Source organism: Alnus glutinosa, chromosome 11 (assembly GCF_958979055.1).
Source record: "Alnus glutinosa chromosome 11, dhAlnGlut1.1, whole genome shotgun sequence".
NCBI lineage: Eukaryota > Viridiplantae > Streptophyta > Magnoliopsida > Fagales > Betulaceae > Alnus > Alnus glutinosa.
Window position 1 is genome coordinate 9,838,256 of NC_084896.1, and position 25,093 is coordinate 9,863,348.

The window sequence follows — 25,093 nt, forward strand, 5'->3', positions numbered from 1 at the left end:
AAAAAAACCATACATCATATAAATCAATTTCCAAACAAAAAAGTACACATCATGACATCATAAGTGAACCAATTAATGAATGACGAGAAAATTGAGATATGATTAGTGAGCCAATATTGGAATGACGAGAATTTTTTTTAAAAAAATAAATAAAAAATAAAAAAATAGCATGTGCTATTATAAAATCTTAAAGCCTTAAGGTATACATCTTGAGAAATAGAGGGACAAAACCCCCCTTACACTCTAAGCTACAAGGATCTTACTTAAAAAATAATTGCATGCGCAGAGAGTCAATAAACATTACGAGAATTACATTTGAGCATCTCTTACATTAACACATACTTTCAAATAAAAGAGGGCCGATCTAGCATTTAGGCAACTAAAATTCCAATAAAATTTGAGCAAAAGGGAAAGACAAGAGCTGGGGTGGACTTCCCTCCCCCGGCAACAATAAGTTTTTTTTTTTTTTTTTTTTGGGGGGGGGGGGGGGGTGTTCTATGGAGAGAGAGAGAGGGGACAAAAATGTCTACTTATGTTAACACATTTAGAAAATTGAGATACTTTAAATGTGCATTCAAGGCATCATAGTCTTCTCTAATTTTCTTTTATAAAAGAAACGCATCAAAGAAATAGAAGAGACACGAAAATATGCAATATAAAACTAAGACTCAAAAAGATATGCATGCAAATAACAAAAGGAGATCCTGCCCGGAATTCTAGTATGTGTTTCCATGAACAGTTGGCTATCTATTACATTACTGATCAAACATGTCAAGTTGAGACGTTTGAAAACGTGAATACCCCAATTTGAAATGTTTGTTAGTTCAGTATCCTTATCTCAAAATGGCGTATAATTCAATACATTTTTGTGAAGTTATCCCTATTTTTTTTTTTCTGAAAATATTTTTTGTTATGTGTATAATGTTTATAGACCTTGTACAATTGTATACTATGTTTAGTTGATTGATCTTGGATATTCAGTTGTGTTCGGAGGTATTTGTTGGACAATCATTTGTTGTTGGATGGAAAACAGCATTTTCAAGTGTTGTGATTTCATATTTACTTGAACATGTAAGTTTGTAATTAATTTGTATGTTGTATTTATTACAGTATTTGAATAATCTTTTGATCCAAGTTAGTTTGAATTATTTGGAGGTATATTTGATGAACTTGCTGATCGAAGTTGTTGTTTATGTTGTTTGATGGGACTCTTTATTATGATTTCTAAAGTTTTGTGACCTTTATATATATAATCAATAGGTTTGAGTTTTTGACCTTCCAATATTATTTTATACTTAATATATCGTGACTGCTTCCGGCACAAAGATGTTTCAAGAGATGCAGTGTCATCATTCAGTGCCCATGACTGTCAGATGTTTACTTTTACTCCCTAGACGGTGTCTTGTTCCGTGGTTTTTAAGCCATCTTACAATCAGTGAGGCTCAAGCTCATAATATTAGTATGTAAATTAAATCCTGTTAAGTCTGAAGAGCAAAGTATCTCTTTGGACTTTTGAACCAATGTACTTATTAAAAGAACAAAGAAAAAGGAAAAACGGTTGTGGAGGGTTAATATTATAATGGAAAAGTGGTGAAAAATATGAGAAAAGATAACAGACTAAATATTTGAGGTTCAGCTTAATCCTTATGATTACCGCCACCGGACCTCAAGAACGTCAACTCCGTGATGGTGGGCATTGGCGTGCAAGAAAAGGAACTTCCACCACTGTCCCTGTGATGTTGTCTCCAACAGTTACGGTGCCTCCCTCTGAAGCAGCTTGCCTCTTAATGTACCCTAATCCAAAATGCTCCGATTCCGTTCTTCCAGATGCATAACTTGTCACCTTTCCCACCTGCATCAAGTTGCACGTATATGAAGTTCCCCTATTTTTTTATTTATTCCCTCGCTAGATGCAATCATGAAGTGCGCGCTAACACAGATGGAGTAACAACATAAAAGGGAAAGAAATGAGAAGTACATAAACTATCATCAATATGTATTAAAGAATTATTTGAAATGCCACCTCTAATTAAAATTATATATTATTATCTTTTGGTTTCCAAAAAAGAAAACTACCTCAATTAAACCAATTAATTAGTTTACGCTGTTGATTGGTGATTTTTGTTTGGCATTCAAAATTCCTTTTCCTTTTCCTACCTCTCTCCCATGAGCAAACACAGCATATAAGTGAGCAGAACTTTTTTGGGGGGTTATTTTTCAATGTTAAAAGCATAACAGTCATTACCAGTACCTTTTTCCCATCAATTGTAATGGGGCTGCCAGGTTCTGTTGGTGCTGATAGACGAATTCCCCAGAGTCTTTGCTTGACTCCATCATATGTTATGAGTCTAGATATAGTCTCCTGTCCCTTGTAACAACCTGAGAAGATTAGAATTAGATCATTCATCTCTTATCTTTCTATTCAAATGATTTTGTGGAAATGAGTTAGATACCCTTGTCAACAGAGATGGAATTCCAGAGACCAGCCTCCAGGACATTAAATTCATTGGTAAGTTCTTTTTGAGGAGCTGGCCTCCCTGCAAAAATTGAGTTGCACTCATCAAGTAGTTATATAAATCAAAACTTGTAAGCCAAAACGACCCAGTCAAGAATCACCACCTTGAAGAACCCTTAATTTTTCCCATGCATTAGAACCCATTGGGAGAGCGCCCAGAGAAAGAATACTTTTCCAGACTGATCCAGCAGCAGCTGGTGACATCATTAGAGAAAAACCTTCTTCAGATATGATGTTTCCCACACCTACAGTAATAGGCATCCCACTGACCTGCAAATTAAAAGAGGGTTTGGATAAGGTCGATTGCAAATAAAAAATGAAAGTATACACAATAAAATAGTTAATATCTCTATTACCACTGGCCTTGGTTTACTACACTTGCGTAATGCATCATCAAAGATACTCCTAGTCATGAATTGAATAATATAAATTTAAATTTGTCACATTAGGAAAATTACAAAATCAGGTAAATGATTCTGTAACAAAAATGTTCTCTTTTTTTTTTTGGGCGGGGGGGTAACATAAATGTCTAAGATCCACAGATTTAACAGGGAACAGATACACAATAAAACCATTTTACATAATAATAATAATAGAAATCCCAGAATCATATAATCACCTGAAACAGAGACACAAACAGAACCATTTTACATAATAATAATAGAAATCCCTGAACCATTTTACGCATATGTGAATGCATCACTGAGACTCCAAAGCACAACTTGTTTATGCGTACGTTGTAACGTTTACATTACATTTTAGCTATGCATGTTAACATACACTGAAATGTCGATGTGTGCCATATGGTTGTCCAACAAGATCACCGAGGTTCAAGTCCTCCATTACCTGATTGCATTCCACAATAATAAGCGTTTACACCCTCAAATTCAAAGCTTCAAAAGCATCATATCAAATACTGGAATAATGTTAAGGGAAAATACCACGTTACTATCATGAATTTTGCTCGTGTGATAAATCGCCCCTTGAGCTTCTAATTTTTCCAATTAACTTCTGTCATTTTTTGCTCACCTAACAAATAGGACTGAACCGGTGGCTCACTCTTTCTAAGTAATGGGAAAGAGGACCGAAACATGCCACTGAAAGACTACTAAGACAAAGATGGGCTGTCAAGAACGTAGAGGAGGTAGGATGGGTAGTTGGTCAGATCTAGTATAGATCGTACATGGACGGTAGTTGGAGTTGGCGGCTCTCCGGGATCCCTCATTTGGGATCCCTGGAAAAGAGGATCAAGTTGGCCCTTGCGAACAGCTTGATGCACTATCTTCCTTCAATCCTTTCAAATTTCCCATCAATTTTTAACAAGAGTCCTACGACAAGTCCAATTTTATGTCACCCCAACAACAGCCTTTCAAATATGCGAACCTCAAATTTTCATTCATTTTCCAATACAAATCCCTTAAAAAATACTTTAAAAAAGCAAAAGGAAACATTAAAATAAAAAAGCTGAGGGTAGCACCTCCACCCCTTCCCGTCACTGAGGGGCAGCCTGAGGGGAGGAATCCACCCCCACATGAAGGGGTCCCCTGATGTGCTTGGGCGTGGAGGTGCCTCCAACCCCAGCCTTGACGGAGCGGCCTCCTGCCCCCCCCACCCCCCAAGGCCACCCAAGGGAAGGACCGAAGGGGTAAAGGCTGGCCCGTCATGAGGGGTGGAGGCATTTCCCTCACTCTCCTTCTTTCATTTGTTCCAATTTTTTTTTTTTAATGGAAATTTTATATGGTTTGTGTTAGAGAATTAATGTAAAAATTGAAGTTCACACACATGGAATCCCGTTATTAGGTCTTTGTTTCTGATATATATGTAAAATCAGATACAACACAGGACTTCCTATTAAAAATTGGACAAAAATCTGGAGGGAACAACCTATTTTTCATATGAGCAAAACTGAAGGAAGTTAATTGGAAAATTAAAAGTTTCCAGAGATTTTTCATACAGGCAAAACTCCAGGTAGTAACGGGGTATTTTCCCTAATGTTAACAATATATGAGAACTTTTTAACATTACTTACTTGATTGCTTCTGGGTCCCACCAAAACAAATATGCAAGTTTGCTTGGTGATGTCTTGAATCTCAACCTTGTCAGCAAGAAATATGTACCTATGATTGAATGCCTCATAAAAGACTTTACTGCATGGATCTTTTCCCTTGATAATAGTAATAACAATTTATACAATGAAACAATAACTCAGGGGAAAAGTTTCAATACAAAAGGTGTACAATCCAACTTAACTGGAAAAGACCTTTACTCAACTACTTGGACTCAGCTATATGCATTGGTTTTCCACCATCCTACTGTTTTGGGATCATTTAATATGTTCAAAGCCCATTTTATTGATAACAATACCATGTCAACCACATTTTTGTTGGCCTTCTAGCCCTCATAGCACTGGCACCAGCACCTTCAACTTGACTCGTCCTTACTAAGTCATTAATCGCCTTTGTTGCATGTTACCAAATTATCTGAGCGAACTTTCTCAGACATCGTATTTGTTGTCAATTAATGCTAACCTCTAGCTTTTCACAGATGTTATTATTCTATCCAATATTTTCTTGTCTTTTCATAAATCCCCATTAATCTACACAGACTATAAAGATCTTGCGAGGATGCTGCTTCTTGACTTTCAGCATGTAAGTACACATTTCTGAACACTTAATTTGATAAGCATAGATGGGATAGCTGTCCTATGACCTTTTCTGGGGTACTAATTGATATCACGATTCTATGAAAGCATTTTCCACAAAGTGCGACAAGCAGGGTTTATTGTTTACTGCTAAAAGTGTAAAAGCTTCCATGAGCTCCAGAAAGACAATACCACCTAAAATCATGATTGCAATGTTTGGCAAAGTTGGTAAAAAGAGAAAAAAGAAAAAAAGGTTTTCCTAACTTGATATTTATAAAATAGCTGCTATAACACATATGGGAAGCAGGTATTATGCCCGGAAACCAATGTCATGTTTATGATCTTTGACTGAGGTGTAAATCAGACTCCCTAGTCAGTCTGCTTGAGGAATCAAGCCTTTTTAAAAAAAAAAATTATTGATTTAAAACATTCTTGAATTTAATTTTGAGAACAAAACAAAAACAAAATATAATTAGAAATTATTTGATCTTGACATTTCTGATTTTGGGTGTTTGTTTTTCAAAACAGGGAAAAAAAAAAAAATCGGAACCCATGCCAGCAGTGCTAAGGATGCGCTACCGTCTATGTTCCTGTATTGTGCTAATTTAATGAACACATGCTTCTTTTGCTCCGTTGATTGTGTTGGCAATGAAAACCATGCCTAACAAAATCATAGCACACGAATGAATCCGATCAAGTTGTTGGCAATGGAAAGCACACCTGACAATAAAAAATTTGCCAAAATGAGTTGACGAGGTGGTTGCCCCACCCTCAAGCTGTCGGGGGAGGTTTCATCACCCCCTCGAGCTGTCGGGGAGAGGACATACCAACCCCCAAGCTGCGCACCACCACCCCGTGCCATCGGGAGGTCGTCGCATGTAACACCACCTTCTCAAATTGAGAAGATAAGGATTAGCTCACGTAGAGTGGATAGTTTATAAAAATATTTATGAGCGCTAAGCTCCACATTGTCTACTTCTTAGGTAAAACTGGGGTTTATAAGGGATTCTAGAGAAGCTCCAAATTGACTAATTCTTTTGGGGTGATAGCGCATATGTGACTAATCTTTTTCCTTAGGTCGTTATAAATGGTATCAGAGTCAGGTTGTAACGCCAAGCCATGTGGTACAGAAGTACCACATGACGTGGCTCTTACGAGGTCGTCAGAGGTTTAAGGGAGGGCATTTGTAACACCCATGTCTCACATTGGAAAGATGAGGAGTAGCCCACATAGAGTAGGTGGTTTATAAAGATAGTCACGAATGCTAAGTCCCACATTACCTAATTAATATGTAAAATTGGGCTTTATAAGGAATTTTAGAAAAGCTCCAAATTGATTAGTCATTTTGGGATAATAGTTCAGATGTGGCTATAGCTTTAAAATGTTTTTGGAAACAATTTGATATTAAAAACACTTTCCTTATTTATTATATTAACTATTAATACTACTATCGGTAGATAATAATAATAACATGCAAGAACAAGATGCACCTACTTGTTCAGCATTTCAGTTATGCTTCGACAGGTCACTGGTGAAACCAACAATATAACTGCATTTTTCTGTGAACACAAGCAACCCAAGAAAAAAAAAAAGGTACTAATCAGCCAATAAAAATACAAATATTATTACATTGCAGAGAAGCCAATAGCCAAATCAGAAGTATAAAGATTACCATGATCCACGCGAACGCAATATCAATTGTCCGAGCTGTTGGTGTAACAAAAACAGTGTCACATCCCTACTGATTTCAATGAGAAATCCTATTACTTAAGCCTGTAGGACTGTATCAATATAAGAATAAAGTTTATGTACGAACTACAAATATGCAATGAACTAATGACATCTCCCACCAAATCTCACCTGTCCTTCACGAAGACATTCAAAATTTGCTGTGCTTTGGTTGTGAAGAAACTGGATACGGTCTTCTCCACTGACTATATATCAGTTGAACCCGTATTATTTACAAGGAAAAAAAATGTTAAAGCACCTGTGAAGAGAACCATATACTGCACAGACTTTTGCCATATATGTGTGGAAGACCTCTAATATTCAGACGATATATATCTCTTACTTATCAAAAAAAAAAAAAAATTTCAGACGATCTATACATCAAAAAATTAACAATATGCAAAGCACTTTGAGTTGAGTGCAAAAGATGATAGGGTGAAAAATGTCAAATACCAAAACAAGGCAGTTTCTTAGCATGTAATCGAATGTGTCTGATAATCATACTAACAACTATGAGATTTCTGTAGCTTAGAAACAATTTCTGTACCACTAAAAAGTGGCGCACAATGACAAGCAGATGAAAGCATTACACAGGGATTAGGAATAAATATGAAATAATTGACAACATATTAGTACCTCAACTATAACTGAAAATTTTATATGGTTATCAACCACAATTTCTCATTCTATAAATGGCTATTTGCATTTTTATCATGTAATACACTGCATTGTTATATTCAATTTTACCATTCATAGCAAGATCAATAATAGCCTTGTTATAACGGTGAAGAGTTCAAAGATGGTCCAAGGTTTGTACACCGATCTCTGAGGGAGGGTTGGGGATTAGGAACTTGCTAAGGTTCAATCATGCTCTCTTAGATAAATGGCTTTGGCACTATGGGCTTGAGAGAGAGGCTTAGTGGAGAGTGGTGGTGGGCTCTAAATATGGAAGTGCATGGGGAGAGTGGTGTTCTAGTGAGCTCATTGGGGCATATGGGGTGAGCTCATGGAAGAATATTAGACGGGGTTGGGGTGAGCTCCAGGGAGCTATTTGTCACAACCTCAAACTAAAGTGACCAATTTAGTAATTTTTCCTCTTTTTTTTCTTCTCTCTTTTCCCACATTACGATTACTTCATTTGTTTCGAAAGACTTTCTCCTAGAAGTATACTAATTACCAGGGAATTTATCAAGCAGTGTCCTTTCATTAGCTACAACAATTATTCTGCAAAGTGCTGAAGTAAGTTTTTAAACATGTCAAATCTTTAATTCATAAAATATCTAATGTCTCTCTTAATGACACTAAGCTCTCGTTTGGAAAAAATAAAGAACACAATTGAAATATTCTCTTTTCTTTTTTTTTCTCAGCTAAAAGAATGGGCCAAAGCTGCAACATCACATCTGGAAATTTATTGGGAAGCAAAAAATACCATCTAAAACTATGAAACAAAGATCACAATCTAGACCATAAAGGCGGTTCTTTTGAAATTATTTTCTTTGCTGCTTCACCTGGGTTCCTTTATCTTAAGCGGGACCACCAAAACAAAAGATAGTAATATTATCTTTTAATGGGTTTTTAGCTATCCATTCTGCCCATTAATGACTACTTGGAAATTCTTTACTAGATTTGGCTCCAGATCATTAATGACTACGGAAAGAGTGCTGCCTCTTCTACCCGATCATTTTCAAAACATTGGAGGTGCTTGAGAAAAAAAAAATTATCAATGATCTAATTCACATGATTCTACACAATGCCTCACATCAGTTGAAACTACTACTGTTTCAAAAGAATCGACTCACATGGAGATATTTTTCAATAGCATTTACTAAAACAATACCAATAGAAACGTGGCTTGTTCCCTAACACCCCCACCCCTCTCCCCAAAATAAAAGGTATAAGATAATGATATCGTCAGTACAAATCACAAAACCATACAAAATTTTGCAGCATCATAGTCCTAACAAAAGTTAAGATAATGATAATATATCTTTCGAAAGTACAGGAAAAGAGCATGTACCTCTTATCCGGCCAAAATGTGAAAGGTCCACAACCTAAGAAATCAGATGTCATAAAAGAAACAAAATAAGACCATACAATTAATAGCTACATACTGAAGAAAAGTTAAAAGTCAGACAGTAAATCGCCACAAGCTCACTAAAAGAAGAAAGTTAAAAGACTGCATACAGTCTTATGAAACTCGTAATGAATTTCGTTACAAAATATTCCAAAGAACTTCATGGATTAAAGCATTAAGCCAATAGCACCTATTTTTTATTAGCTGGTGCATCTGACCAAGCCCAAGCCTAAGCCTAGCCTATGAATGCCTGATAGTATTAACTGCTTTGGCAAGCCCAGAGCTAAACAAATTTGTATTCTTATTTTATGAATTCTTCAGAATATTTTTGATTTGTTGCTTCATGGAAACTAAGTAGTGTCTTGGTTAACAATAAATCTTTTATTTTTTTTGATAAGTAAGTGCAAATTTTATAAATAACAGCGTAAGGCACCCCAAGTACACATGGAGTATACAAGAAACAAACACCTCAACACCGACCCACCCCAAACAACATCCCACAAAACAAACCAACCCCTAACTCTTTTCCATTACTGGGGTATTAAATAGTAGACCATCCAACATATCTCCAAGTGTGTCATAACTATATCTATTTGAACAAAGAATGAAAGAAGGGAGTCACAGCTATTATTCAAAGTGACTAAACTAGCATGCCATTTTAAAATTTTCTTTTTCAGGCCAAGTACCATTTCAAAATAAAATTCACTTCATCTGCACCATTTTCACACATTCTCATAGAGAACCACCAGACTTCACAATAAACCTTCTAAAAGAAGACATTGACATTTGATAATGCAACTCCAATGGCAGCATAAGCATCAAAATTATTTGCATTTAGATCAACTAGTCATGTTAAATTCAGTAAATGTGAAGCTAAAATGCTCTAAGACAATTTTAACTCAAAGAGACGGTTAGATTCGGTGGATATGTGGGTAAAGGACTAGGTACTGAGTTTTTTTTCTTTTATAAATTAAAAAAAAAAAAAAAGTGTTTAAAACTCTTTAAAACAAAGGTAACATTTTTTTTTTTTTTATTAAAAGATCCCTTCCAATATATATAAATGAGACCAAACGGTCTAATGTTCAGGGTTACAACAACTCTCTAATAAACTAAGTCAGAGGCAGGAAATTGAGTTTTCTCCGCCAATGCAAAGTCAGACTCAGACCATAACAGACCACAGCTGCTAAAAAATAACCTAGACAACAGAAGATGCCTCTACATTACATGAATATCAATAAAGATTTAGGAGAGGGCACACATTTTGAGCTATAAATAACTTTTACAGACCAGGTTTGAACTAAAACCAACAGAGCAGACTGCATAAGTAACTAATAACATACAAACCAAAAAACAAGATAGAAAAGATCGCCATGGTTATCTCCCGAAAAATCTCCACATTGGAAATGTCCCATATCATGAACACAAAACCAAGTTGAAACAACCTGTTGTGCCACCTGTAGTCTACTAACCGCATCAAGTGCCTTAGAAACTACCACTTATAACTGTTACCACTTGGAACTACCACCTGTAGGCTACTTGTAACGCATCATGGGCAATTGGGACAGCATGCCGCATAGATCGGTGATGGCCCCACCAAAAGCATTTCTAACAGAACAATTCTGATGTATTCTCGCAGCCGTTATGGAGGAATTAACCTGGCCAGTAACTGCTCCTTCACAGGCAGGTACATCAGTGCTCCTGATCTCCGATGCTCCGATACCCCTTTTTCCAGAGCAAAGCCCAGCCCTTCAACAACTGTTAGTAGCGGTTAATCCTCCTACCACTGTCGCTGCAAGCCACTGAGTGCAACCAACGTTTATTCCACCAGCATCATCTCCTTTGGCACCAGATCTACTCTCCTCCCTTGCTTGGCAACCAGCAAACTTCTCCTCTACATGCTTGACCACACTGGAACAAAAACTATTTTCACCTAGGGTCGTGAAAACATTCGTTCTAGATTGGGTGTCCTTCTCCGGAGAAAAACCACGACCAAAACATTAAACTACATCTCCATCCCAAAAAAGGACGAGACAAAATGACCTTCTCCAGTGGGACAACGTCGCCCTAAGATAGAAAACGCCCTACCAATTTCTAAAAACACAAACACAACAGTATGGGAATATGCTTCCCTCCTCAACAAACAGGCTTTTTTTCTTTTCTCTCTCTTTGGAAATAACTGCTAACATGCCATTTCAAAGTACTTTTCATTTTTTGGCTAAGTAACATTACAAAATAAAATTCACTTTATTTGCACCATTTTCATACATGCTCATAGAGAACCACCAGACTTCACAATAAACCTTCTAAAAGAAGACGTTTACATTTGATAAGGCGACTCCAATGGCAGCATAAACATCAAAATTATTTGCATGCAGATCAACTAGCCATGTTAAATTCAGTAAATGTGAAGCAAAAATGCTCTCGGGCAATCTTAACTCAAAGAGACCGTCAGATTCAGTGGATATGTGAGTAAAGGAATAGGTACTGAGTTTTTAAAACAAAAAAAAAACAAAAAAACGTGTTTTTAACTCTTTTTTTTTTTTTCGATAGGTAACATGAAATTGCTAAGAAGTTTGCTGAATTCCATGCAAAAGACCACATATATTCTCTATAATTAAGGCTTCCGACCAAGCCTCTAATATTACTGTGGGGTTTTCTTACATTAGTTCATTAGCATCTGATGGGTTATTTTGGTTATTTTTACGTTGAATCGAAGTCTTATGAGGTCTGGTCGGGAGTTGGGAATGGTGGTTTTCGACTAGCCGAGTGGAGTAGAGGGACTTTTCGGTCGGTGGTATGGGTTTTCAAAGTATGGTTTAGTTCCTTAAAATGATGGAGCAGTTGTTGATTGGAGCTTTGTCGGTGGAGTTATGTAGGACTCGTAGAGTTGTCTGGACATTTATGGAACTCACAGAGTATGGCGGTGGAGGGAGGCACAATTACGTAATTACACCAGAGGGCCATGATACTATTGGTTGGGGATGTTGTGTTTTGCAGTTGCGGAGGTTGGTAAAGCACGTGGAGCAGACAGGGATCGTCGACCCGGAAATTGATCCTACAAAGGGGCAACCACGAGTAGTGGAGTGGGGACATCGGACATTTGTGGAAGCAGTGGCAGTGAAAGGGCTAACCAAGGAAATATAGGAGAAGAGCAAGGGTGGTAAGGGAAAGATTGAAAAAAAGCCCAGTATTGAAAGTGAAGATACCAAGAAGCAGGAGGGGACTTTTATTCCCGTAGATCCCGCTGATCAAGCTGGGTTAATTCTAGTGAAGAACGTTATGGAAGGTAATGTATAGGCTTTAAAGGAAATTTTGGTTTCCTTTGAAAATGAAATCGCCAGATGTCTGAAGCAGATTGAATTGGGCCGGTTATTAAGTAGGGGCTGGATTATGGTAGGTACAGATACAAATAAGCTATGGGACCCACAAGGTATTCGAGAGGGTGAAGAATTGCTACCATGTGGTAGGCTTGTCGTATGAGGGGTATGAGCAGATGCTGGCACTATTTACAGTTATTGAAGCAAATAGGAAGGATAGTAGTATGGCTAGTTCTTCAAAAGTTTTGGCAAAGACAAATATCAAAGGAAAAAGAGAATTACAGTGATTGGCATGTTCTACCAACTATGATGCAAAGAGAGGGACAACAACAAAAGATAACGGAAAGGGGAGGGGCTTTCGCGTGCTTAATGATGGCCAGAATTTTATCTTGGAATGTGAGGAGACTGAATGTAGAGGAGAAGAGGATGCAGATTAAGGGACTCAGAGGGGTGTGGAAGGTGGATATTGTGTGTTTACAGGAAACCAAACTTCAAGTTATTAACGGGGAGGTGGTACAAAGTTGGTGGAGTTGTGCTCGTGTGGATTGGTACTTTTTAGGGTCAAGAGGTGCCTCCAGAGGTATTTTGCTGATGTGGGATAGAAGGGTCGTGGAAAAGATGGAGGCTTGTGAGGGGAGATTTATTAGTGCATGCTCCTTTCTCTGTGTTAGTGATAATTTTGAATGGGTCTCCGCAAGTGTGTAGTGTGACTGTGGCCACAATGATGATCAAGAAAGGAAACTTCTGTGGGATGAATTGGTTGGAGTCATGAGTTGGTGGGAAAAGCCTTGGAGCATTGGAGGACTTTAATATCATTCGTTATCTGAGCGAGAGATTAGGAGATAACCGATATTCATCATCTATGGGGGAATTTTCAGACTTCATTTTTGAACAAGGGCTTATGGATAGTCTCAATGATGACCAATGAAGTATTTGGGTCTTCCGTTTGGGGCGCCTTATAAGTCTTCTACTAAATGGAATGGTATTGTTGAGAATATGGAAACAAAGTTGGCGGGTTGGAAGAGGCTTTATTTGTCAAAGGGAGGGCGGTTGACGTTGATTAGAAGTACATTGTATAATTTACCCACATATTTTTTTTATTTTTTTTAATCATTGTTCCCTATTCCTTTGGGTGTGGCAAACAAGTTAGAGAAACTTCAAAAAGATTTCTTTTGGGGTGGTCTAAATGAGGAGTTTAAGTTCCATTTAGTTAAATGGTCTCAAATTTGTTCTCCTATGCAGTTTGGTGGGTTGGGTATTCAAAACTTGAGTAAGTTTAACCAAATATTGTTGGGTAAATGGTTATGGAGTTTTGCTACAAAAAGGGAAGCATTTTGGTGTTTGGTTGTGGAAGCAAAAAATGGTTGTTTGAATGGAGGTTTGAGTACTAAGGAAGTTGAGGGGCTTTTTGGTGGAGTGTGGAAACATATTAGGCGGGGGTGGCGAGTTTTCTCTAGATTTATTATATTTCAAGTAGGAGATGGTTCTCAAATTAGCTTCTAGCATGATGTTTGGTGTGGTGATCATTCTCTGAAGGACGCCTTTCCGAGGTTATTTCATATCCCGCAATGTAAGGAGGCGAGGGTCATGGATAATTTGTAGGTTTCCAATGGTGTTATACATTGGAACATTCCTTTTTAACTAGCTGTACAAGATTGGGAGGTAGAGGTGGTGCTTGCCTTTTTTGGGATGTTGTATTCTCTCAAATGGAGACAAGGTGGGGAGGATTGTATTCGGTGGATTCCTTCAAAAAGGAAGTTTAAGGTGCGGATGTTTTTTCATGAGTTATCTATTTCGGGGGTTTTTTCTTTTCCTTGGAGGAGTATCTAGAAAGTTAAAGTACCTCTACGTGTGAGTTTTTTTGTGTGGATGGCAGCTCTTGGGAAGATCCAAACCTTGGATAATCTACGAAAGAGAGGAGTTATAGTAGTGGGATGGTGTTGCATGGGTAAGAGGAGCGAAGAATCTATAGATCATCTTCTTCATTGCGAAGTGGCACTGAACTTATCGAGTGCGCTTTTGACTCTTTGATGTTATATGGGTTATGTCTGAAAGGGTGGTTGATCTGTTAGCATGTTGGATAAGTCAGGTGGGCACTCGTTTAGTTCTAGTTGTGTGGAGAATAGCCCCACTGTGCTTAATGTGGACCATATGGAGAGGGCGGAATAACAGATGTTTTGAAGATCATGAAAAGTCGAAGGACGAGATCAAGAATATTTTGGTCAAATCCCTTTTTAATTGGAGAAGGGCTTTAATATTTCTTTAATTTCTAACTTGTCTCTTTTTGTGGAGTTTTGTTCTTTTCACCTTCTTTTTTTTTTTTTGTTAAGTAAGAATTCATTAAAAAGCGCAGAGGGGCGCAACCCTAGTACACATGAAGTATACAAAGGAGCCCCTAAAAAGAGGACTGAAACGAACAAGAAAGTAAAAAATCAGCGTACGGCATACTACCCGAGCTATGCGCCGACACCCAAAGATATAGCATATTAAGCACATTTCTACAAAGAGCCCCAACCTGTACCTCCACATCCTCAAAAAGCCTAGAATTTCTCTCACACAAGCCCCACAAGACACATAGAGGAACCTGCTTCCAAATACGGTGAACAGAACCACGACCCAGGAAAGTGCCCCAAGCACTCAATAAATCCACAACACTACTAGGCATAACCCACTCCACCCCAAACAATCTATAAAAAGAACTCCAAACAATCCGAACCACGTCACAATGAAGAAGAAGATGATCAACGGATTCCCCATGCTTCTTACACATAACACACCACTCTACCACCACAACACCACGCCTACGTAAATTGTCATGAGTTAAAATCTTCCCTAAAGTCGCTGTCCAGACAAAGAACGCAACCCGCTTCGGAGCTTTGACACGCCATATACTCTTCCAAGGAAAGGAAGTCGTCTCGTGACAAACTAAAGCTTTATAACAAGACTTCACTTCAAAATTCCTCCTCTTAGTGGGGCCTTATCTTTGTATACATCCTATATACTAGGGTTACGCCCCTCTGTACTTTTCAATAAAATGAATTATTTATGAAAAAACAATTAAGACTTTCATGCTAGAATACTTGGTAGATGTAGTTCTTAGCTTGTGACAAAGGAAGTGTATTAGAAAATTTACAATATGAATAAACCCAAAGAAACGTATGTTAAAGGGTGTCTTGGAAATTCATTTTTTTTTATAAGAGAAATTTATAAAAGATGAAAGTGCCCCTGATGATACAGGGAGTATACAAAAGGACGCAAAACCAAAGAGCAAAAAGACGAGAAACAAGAAAAAAAACCCAAAAAGACCCAACCGCAGCAGAAAACCCAAAGCACCCCAACAAAAACCAAAAACCCTCTATAACATTACATCTCAGTAACCCTCTTGCTTTTGCCCAAAGTAGAACCAAGACTGGGACCTTAGGAGTGGAGACTGGGACCTCAAGACGCTGCCCCTCAACCACTTGAGTCATAACATCCAAAAAACCTTTTACGTTCCCCTCAAAGGAAATCCCCACAGTTTGAAGGCACATCGCGGCATCGAACACGGCCCCGGGAGAACCTACAACCTCTTTAGAAACACCTTCCCTCAAAGATTCACCCACCTCAACCAGCGGGGGAGAACGGCTGTGCAGAAGAAGGAACCCACGCCGACAAAAGTGGACTGAAGGCTTCCTAACTGCCATGGACTCCAAAGGCGGCAAAGGATGATGGCCAAGCGGAGAAGGAGAGGCAGTGATAGCCACCAAAGACTCAACTAACAAAAACTTGTTCAGATGCGCATCCTTTCACTTACAAGAATACCTCATCACCAACTTAGACTCCAAATGATAGATAGGTACCCAGACTCCGACATCATGGAAAGATGAAGTCGTTCACCCAACTCTTCTACCCCTGAGGAAACACCAAGAAAAGCTGACCCACAGCCTGCTTTCCAAGCGTGAGGAGCTTGCGGCGAAGAACCCAAGACCCCTGAGAAGTCACGGACAAAAAACTAGATCCAGGGCAAGTGAACCAAGGCCCTGGCTCAGCAACTCCAAAGAAGAGAGGGGAGGGACCAGTGAAGAAGGTACTAGACCCGATATATAGGAGCAAATCCTGAAGACAAGAAGCTTTCTTCTTTCTCAGTAGTATAGGAGCAAGAATCAATTGTAGCGACATAATGCTTGGAACAGCAATGACAAGCAAGAACAAAACCTAAAAAATTCAAACCTGAAAATGCAAGTTATTGGCAACTCTAGAAAGTTTGGAATTTGTAGAAAAGCATGTTGGGTGAATTCATCGAGGAAGTTGAATGTAATTAGTCAAAGATATTACTTCATCATTTCTTACCCTACAAACACTACCGTATGAGGATCCAAGTCATATTCAATTTTCACAAAAATACCACAGCAACAGAATGAGGATCATATAAACATGTAATTGGCATAGATACACAAATTAGGAATATTGTGAAGAAAAAAAAACTAGGCACTGGGTTCGAATTTTAAGAAAATAAAATACGCACCACAACCCCATTATCAACGGCATCTAAAGCTTCATCATCATTGTTAAATGTTTCAATAACGCCATCATCAGAAACCTTTGCACCTGCAATTGTCGCAGTCTCCTGCAAGATAGGGATTGCATAAATGGTCAGTTTGGATGTTCATGAGTAGAGGAAAAGGACAAAAACAAATGGACTCAACTGCAAAACTAAATCAGAGCCACAGAGAGAGAGAGAGAGAGAGAGAGAGAGAGAGAGAGAGAGAGAGAGAGAGAGAGAGAGAGAGAGAGGGCGCATACGAGGAGGTCGTGATCGATGGGAGGTGGTGAGAGGTCGAAGGGTAAGGCGGCAAAGTGAGTAGTACGGCTTGTGGATGAGAGACTCAGTTTCTTCGCCCACGTCACCTTCTTCTTCCAAGACAACGCACCGTCTCGGTGGAGCTGCTGAGACCTGAACGACGGCAAGGGGCGCCGTTGAGTGATAGTAATTGATGGGAGACGCTGAGCTGCCGCTGTTGCCATCCTTGGATTGTTCAACGGAGCCGTCTGCAAACAACTATGGCGCAGCGGTGAAAGGGTAAAAGGTCTACAACTACAAATCTACAATAAACACAACAACAACGAGGAGGACTTTATATATATATAAAAAAAAAAAATAAATAAATAAAAATAAAAATAAAAACTATCTCAATTTTAACCTGGGATTGGGGATCTTTTCCAAGAAATATTTCTTCAATTGTTTTGTCCTCCAAGAAAAATAATCATAATGGAGTGAAAATGGTACGTGCTTCCCACACGTCCAGTAGAGAATTGTGAAGAGTTATGTTTAAGCAAGTCTCGAATAATTTGTGAACGGTTGAACTTGTAAAAGTACTGCATATGAATATTGCTAGTTGCCAATGCAATTAAGTATATAATATTTTGCCATCACTTCCATGACAATTAATAAAATATATATGTGCATGACCCGCGTTTCCAATGTTGCGGATTGTTATATGAAAAATGTTAGATTTATAATACCAATACAACAACTATACAATAACCCCTCACATGAGGGTGGGTCCCAGTATGTGAGACCCACCCTCATGTGAGGGGTTGTTGTACAGTTGTTGTATTGATGTTGTACCAGAATCAAATCCCTTGTTATATTTCTATGTGGGATCCACCCTCATGTGAGGGGTTGTTTTACAGTTGTTGTATTGATGTTGTACCAGAATCAAATCCCTTGTTATAGTTCTAAGTAAATTAAATGATGGGTGCGTCTCTCGAGTGTAAGTGGAGCATGTGTGCCTGCATTTATTATATATATATATAAAAGAAACAGAAACACATACTTTTGCCACTTTACTCTTCACCCATCTTTGTTTTCTTCTATGTTTTTCTCACCTTTCTCTTTCACCTCACCATCAGCTCTCTAACCTTTTCACCTGTTACTATCCAATAAACGACTCTGCCCCACCTTACATCATGTCCTCTGCTTCTGCTTCGCTGAAAGCCCTTATTGCGGCTACTGAGGCCCTCAACTGTGAGGACCCTTTTTCCCTGGAAACAGTCCCTCTTGCTCTCCCCTCTTCTGATGGCTTTCGTTTACTTGGCCGTCTCATTTCACCCAATCCGCCATCTGTGCATACAGTACGGGATTTTCTTGTTCATGCATGGAAGTTTGTTGGTTTATTTACGGTTGATCCTCTCCCTGGTGACCGCCTTTTGTTCACTGTTTCCTCTGCGGTTCTGGTTCGTAAGATCATGGACGGTGGTCCATGGAATGTCAAGGGGGCCTTGTTGGTAGTTAAGCCATGGCCACAGGAATTAGCCATTGAAGAGGTTAATCTTTCCACTTGTGTTTTTTGGGTGCAGGTCCATGGTTTACCTCTGCAGAATATGACTGTCGTTAACGCTATTAAGATTGGGAAGAAGTTTATTGGGGAGGTGTTAAATGTTGAAAATGGTGATAAGAAGGGAATTATTGCTCATCATCACCTCCGTATCCGAATTGTAGTCAATATTTTAGTTCCTCTTCATCCGGGGTTTTTTCTTCCGCGCCAAGGACTTTCCTCTATTTGGATTAAGTTCTTATATGAGCGATTGGCCGATTACAGTGTCTACTGTGGCTTAATTGGACATAGGAAGAATTTCTGCCCGGGTCCTTTGCGCCCTAATCAGCAAGAGTTGTATGCTCATTCCCTCCGTGGGTATGTTTATCCTAGCACTCGCATTCCATCAACACGCCCAACTCATGTTCCTTCAGCTGGCTCTTCAACATCTTTGCGTGGTTCTGATGATTTTTCTTCTGGTTTACACTCTCCAATGGAGGTTTCCCACAGTAGCCGACGCCATGGTTCTCTCTTCAGTGATACACCACCTGTGCAGCATGGCAGGGATTTTTTTGGATCGCTTGGCCATCCCTTTGCCACGTCTTCCCATTCTGCTGGGGACATGTGTCCAAAGGGTAAGGAAAAATTGGTCTACCCTCAAGATCCAGGAAATATCCCCCCTCCAGGAAATATCCCCCCTCAGTCGGCTTATCTTGACGCCCGATATTTGCCATCTTCAACAACAGACTGCCCACCGGGGTTTGGGCCATCAAGGTTGTCTCCTCTTCATTTGGGCCCATCCATCACTGGGCCAATTATTCAGGGTCCAACCGATCAGACTAGCTCTTCGGGCCACTTGCAGCTTGCCCAGCAATTGACGGGTGTCATGGGTCACTCATCTTCGGGCCTCACTCTGTTTGGACCATCGGCACTGCATTTCTATCAGGGCCCTAGCTCCCTTTTGCCTGATGTCTCCAATCGGGCCTCTGAACCACTGCTACCTTCTCCTGCCCTGCCTCATGATCTACCTATAAGCCAGCCTTCATCCTCTCCTTTTTTCACTGATAATATTGGATCGCATGGATTTTCTCTGCATACCTATCACCCGGACTTACAGAATCTGCCCATGTCTAAACAACCACAAGTTTATACTAACCCTATTGTTTCCCTTCCACCATCCACTGCACAGCCTTCCCCTCTCCCGAATCAAAACCCTAGTGCCTACAAAATTCCCAGTATTATCAAGCCGTCCCACTCTCGGCCTTCTAGGTCTTCCCCTCGCCTTCATCATTTTCAGAGGACTAATACTGCTACGATGGACCATGGGAAATCTTTTGGCCTGAATGCTCAGAAATTGGATGATGCTACTGTGTATCCCTCCCCCCTTTCCGAGTTGAGTAAGGTCTTTAGACATAAAAGGGTTGCGGTTTCTGATATTTCCGAACTATTCCCTAAGCCATCGAAGAAATTAAGCATGACCACTCAGGATAGGATGAACCTTGCAGCTCACTCCCTGTCTGCGTTGAAGAACTCCCCTGCAGCTCCATCGACACCAATTGTGCTAAGGGTTTCGGGTCCCTCAGATTTGGCTCCTTTTACTTTGGCACAATCCTCTGTTGCAGAATCGTCTCCATCTACTCGGATTGATGCTATGGGCTTACAACCTTCAACTGCACCTTTGCCTAGGAAGGTGTATAAGGCAGGGAAAAAATCTAGGAGTGTAACACAATTGCTTTTGTTGGAAGCAGAATCTCTTGCAGTGGCTAACACCTCTGCTCCCTTTGAGGCGGCTGGCTTGGCCATGCCCCCTCCTGATATATGATAACTTTTTCCTGGAATTGTAGAGGGCTGTCACAACCCTCTACAATTCGCAGTCTTAGGGTTCTTATTAGGAAACATAATCCAGATGTTGTTTTTTTGTCAGAAACTAAGGCTGCTCCTTTTGTTACTTCCCCTATTTTGCATCAACTGGGGTACACTTTGATGGTTCATGCTCCTCCCTCTGGCTCGCAAGGAGGCCTTGTTCTTGCTTGGAAACCGGATGTAAATATTGTTAGCTTTTATGTCACTTGTAATATTATATGTGTTTGGCACTATTCGGATACTCCGCTTATTAAATGTATGCTTACCTTTGTTTATGGGCCTCCATACAAGAATCTTTGCTCTGCTTTTTGGAAGGCTATGAATACACTGGGGGTTTCTTATAATGATCCGTGGGTTTGCATTGGGGATTTTAATTCTATTACCTCTCCTGATGATAAATTTGGGGGTCGAGCATTTGACTCTTTCTCTCCAAGCCTATTTGCGGATTTCATGGATGGATTTGGTATGATTGATTTGGGCTTTAGTGGTAATCCGTTTACATGGTCTAACCATCACCAATGCTCTGGTTTAATCAAGGAAAGGCTGGACAGGGGTGTTGCAAATTGTCACTGGATTCATTTTTTTCCATCGTATTCGGTTGTTCATCTCCCAGCACATAGCTCTGATCACTGTCCCGTTCTTTTAAATACTAGTCCAATATTACCGTCCCTTCCTCGCCCGTTTCGTTTTGAAGCGTTTTGGACTAGGGATCCAACATGTGGTATTGTTATTGAAGAAGCTTGGTCCCCTTTTATAGCTGGTTCTCCTTCTTACTGTCTAACAAAAAAACTTAAGCTAACAAAGGAGGCTATTAAATTTTGGAATAAGCATTTTTTTGGGAAAATTAAATCTAAGGTGGATCGAACTCTTCTTTTGCTTGATAAGGTTCAACAGGCCCCTCCCTCGGATGCTAATTTAGCTACAGAACTTCACCTTCAATCATTGCTGGATGAATACCTTCTTCAGGAGGAGTCCCTTTGGAAGACTAAATCTCGGGAATTATGGCTTACGACAACAGATTTGAATACCAGATTTTTCCACACTAGCACTATTATCCGTCGTCGGCGTAATTTTATTTCTATGTTACAAACCCCAGGTGGGGGCTGGATTTCTGACCGGGCTGATATTGGAATCTCTTTCGTTACACATTTTAAGAAGTTGTTTACTTCCACTAATCCGGTTTTTACTCCTGCCCTATTGGATCTTTTTAATCCAGTTATTACGGATACTGACAATAATCTGTTGTGTGCTATTCCCACGGAGGAAGAGATTTTTGCTTCACTGATTAGTTTGGGTAAGGAAAAAGCGCCTGGTCCTAATGGGTTCACTGCTTTATTCTATGTCAAGTATTGGGAATGTATAAAGACTACGATTCTGCTGGCTGTCGGTAATTTTTTTGATTCTAACACTTTGCTAAGAGAACAAAATCATACTTTTATTGCTTTAATTCCAAAGCGATTGGACGCCTCTGTTGTTCATCATTTTAGACCTATTAGCCTTTGTAACATTATTTACAAAATTATCTCAAAGCTCTTGGCCAACAGACTCAAGCCACTTTTATCGAAGATTATTTCTCCATTTCAAACTGCTTTTGTGCCGGGTCGTCATATTCAGGATAATTCTATTCTTTCACATGAGATGCTACACTCTCTCAAGAATAAGAGGGGAAGAGGTGGATTAATGGCTTTAAATATTGACATGGAAAAGGCCTTTGATAAAATGGAGTGGAGCTGTGTTTTTATTATCATGGAGAAATTGGGGTTTCATCCAATTTGGATTAATTGGATCCGGATTTGTATCTCAACTTCTTCTTTCTCAATTCTACTGAATGGATCCCCTTTTGGTCTTTTCCGGCCTTCTCGTGGTTTACGTCAAGGTGATCCACTGTCTCCTTTTCTCTTTATTTTGGGTACTGAGGTAATTTTCAGACTCCTTCATCAAAGTCTACAGGGTTTTAAGATTTCAAGGAGATGCTTCCCTCTTAATCATCTTCTATTTGCTGATGATCTGATTATCTTTACACATGCCACCTCTTCGGAAGCTGATATTATCAAGGATTGTTTAACTAAATATAGTCTTTGGTCGGGACAAACGGTTAATATGGAAAAGTCAAATATCCTGTTCAGTGCTAATACTACTGAATCTACTAAAGCTAGTATTCTGGATATTATCCCCTATGCTAATACTCCTAATACTGCTAAACATTTGGGCCTTCCTATGTTCTTTGGCCGTTCTAAACAATATCATTTTTTGGATATTCTTGACAAAGTCAAGGGGAAAATTGAAGGATGGAGATCTAAAACTTTATCACAGGCTGGGAAATCTGTTTTGCTTAAAGTGGTAGCTTCTTCAATCCCTTCTTATGCAATGAGTTCTTTTATGTTCCCTGATATCCTCTGCAATCGTCTAGATGCTGCTTTCAGGAAATTTTGGTGGGGTTTCCCGGTTAATAAAACTCATAATCTCTCTCTGAAGTCGTGGAAATCGATTTGTGTGCCCAAAGATCAGGGTGGTTTGGGCTTCCGTTTGATGAAAGATATCAATGTCTCTCTTATTGCTAAACTTGGGTGGAAGATTCTTGTTAATCATGATGCACTTTGGATCCCTCTCTTCAAGGAGAAATACATTAAATATGGAACTCTACTCTCCTGCCCCCTAACCACTGGTTCCTATATCTGGAATGGCATCACTTCTGTTGTGCCCTTGCTTAAATTAGGTGCCTGTTATGTACCTCATGCATCAAGTTCTCTGGCTATTTGGAATTCGCCGTGGATTCCTACTTTAACCAATTTTCAACCTGTTCCTCGAGTTCCGCGACTCTGCTTCGATTACCCGTTGGTGATTTCGAATCTTATCCATCCGCAGTTTTTAACTTGGAACGTACCACTGCTACACTTTCTTTTTGCTCCTGAAACAGTTACAGAAATTCTTAAGATCTCGACTCGAGCTTTGTCTGACTCTCTTATCTGGACTGCATCGGCTTCAGGGGTTTTCTCTTCCAAGACAGCTCATCATTTGTATTCTTCCTCTCGATCCACTCCTGTCTCGCATGTTTCTTCTAGCAGTTGGAAAGGTTTGTGGAAGCTGAAGCTCAATCATAGACTCAAACTTTTTCTCTGGAAAATGACCTGGAATATTGTCCCCACCAAGGATCGAATTGCACAGTCAATTATAACTACTCAAAGGGATTCTTCATGCTCTTTATGCTCTGCTTCAACAGATTCGCAGCTCCACCTCTTTTTCTCATGCCCTGTTGCGAAGGTCATTTGGCGGAACTCTTTCTGGCCTTTGGATATTACTGCCTTATGTATCTCTGATATTTCTGATTGGCTAAATATTATTCTTCATCCGGGAATATTAGGTATTCCGCCTGCCGATTTTCATCTATTCCAAATATTTGCAATGGTAGCTTGTGATAGTATCTGGTACTCTCGAAACAAAGCTCATCATGATGGGTGGATTCCGAATGCTTTATCAATCTCCGCTGATGTTAACCGTAAATCACGGACACATTTTCAGGCTTGGTCAAATAAAATTTCTCCTGTTCGTCAGATCTGGACTAAGCCTGCTCCTCTTTGCTTCAAAATTAACTATGATACAGCTATCCGTCGGAATTTCTCAGCTCAGGCAGCAGTTTGTAGAGACTCTACGGGTGCTATTATTCAAGTATTGATGAGAATCAGTCCTTTATGCACCCCTTTGTATGGAGAAGCAACCGCAGCTCTTCTTGCAGCCACTTTGTGCTCATCTATGGGATTGTCCAATGTAATTTTTGAAGGGGATTCCTTGACAGTTAACCTTGCAATTAATAAGGGATTACTCAAGACTGGCGTATTTCGTCCATCATATCGGAGTTCTTTTCAACTATATCATCCACTCCAAGCTGGTCTGCTAGTAACATCAACCGAAGTGCAAACTTCTGCGCCCACTATGTGGCTGATTGGGCCGCGACTAGATTTACCTCTAGCTGCATTCCCACCTCTGTTTTGTCTTTTACACCTTTTTGTTCGTCCATTCCTCTCTGTTTTGGAATGGATTTTTCATTCTCCTTTAAAGTTCCTTGAATTCTTGCTCATGTAAGCTTTGTATGCTTGTTACTGTTGTACTTATAAAAAAAGAAAAAAAGAAAAAGTAGACCCTTTTTTTTTTTTTTTTTATAAGTAATGCAAATTTATTAAAAAAACAGCTTAAGACACCCCTAATACATACGGAGTATACAAGAAGTAACAGCCTCACCACTGACCCTACGCAAACAGCCCACAAAACAACACAACCCTAAGCAACTAAAGCTCACACCTCTCAATCTTATCCCACCTCCTATGTTCCTCATCAAGGGCAGATAGGAAAGCCACAATTTTATCCTCTTCCCCCTTGTCCCCGGATCCTATCGAAGACCAAAACAAAGACCACTCCATAGGAGAAATAGCCTGGGAACCGCATGTAGAGTTGAGAGCACTAGCTCTACTAGAACAACCCCCTCCAGAGAAACCATGCTTTGAAAAAGTAGACCTTATAAAAGCTCTCACAATTACATGCCAAATTTACAAATAATATGGGGAAAATGATAAATGTACATCACATGTACAACAAGTGTACAACACCCCTCTCACATGGGGTGGACTCCACACACTGTGGGGCCCACCCCATGTGAGTGGGGTG

General features: G+C 39.5%; 2 protein-coding genes across 3 annotated transcripts; one reads left to right on the forward strand and one right to left on the reverse strand.

Annotated features, from left to right (window-relative positions):
* Positions 1-1,436: 1,436 nt before the first annotated feature.
* On the reverse strand, positions 1,437-17,523 carry LOC133881878 (putative transferase At1g60990, chloroplastic). 2 transcript variants are annotated; one of them, XM_062320936.1, is made up of 13 exons: positions 17,456-17,523; positions 17,058-17,313; positions 16,780-16,881; positions 8,902-8,935; positions 7,017-7,090; positions 6,829-6,894; positions 6,651-6,715; positions 4,545-4,632; positions 3,296-3,361; positions 2,620-2,785; positions 2,454-2,537; positions 2,252-2,379; positions 1,437-1,852 (listed from the first exon to the last, which is right to left on the reverse strand). In XM_062320936.1, the coding sequence occupies exons 2-13, from the start codon at positions 17,277-17,279 to the stop codon at positions 1,676-1,678; spliced, it is 1,272 nt and encodes a 423-aa protein (XP_062176920.1). In that variant the 5' UTR covers positions 17,280-17,313; positions 17,456-17,523; the 3' UTR covers positions 1,437-1,675. The 2 variants fall into 2 exon arrangements, with proteins under 2 accessions (XP_062176920.1, XP_062176921.1); XM_062320937.1 differs by lacking the exon at positions 17,456-17,523 and having other exon boundaries at positions 1,808-1,930; positions 17,058-17,375.
* A 3,031-nt stretch (positions 17,524-20,554) lies between these two features.
* Positions 20,555-24,514, forward strand: LOC133881091 (uncharacterized). The gene has a single exon (XM_062320054.1). The coding sequence runs from the start codon at positions 20,555-20,557 to the stop codon at positions 24,512-24,514; it is 3,960 nt and encodes a 1,319-aa protein (XP_062176038.1).
* Positions 24,515-25,093: the final 579 nt, after the last annotated feature.

Coding starts and splice junctions, on each gene's coding strand:
- LOC133881091 (XM_062320054.1), top strand. CDS start 20,555: ATGGTTCATGCTCCTCCCTCTGGCTCGCAAGGAGGCCTTGTTCTTGCT.
- LOC133881878 (XM_062320936.1), bottom strand. CDS start 17,279: ATGGCAACAGCGGCAGCTCAGCGTCTCCCATCAATTACTATCACTCAA. Junction 7,091..8,901: donor ACATTTTGGCCGGATAAGAG/GTACATGCTCTT, acceptor ACTGATATATAG/TCAGTGGAGAAGACCGTATC. Junction 2,786..3,295: donor GCACACATCGACATTTCAGT/GTATGTTAACAT, acceptor TTTAATTTGCAG/GTCAGTGGGATGCCTATTAC.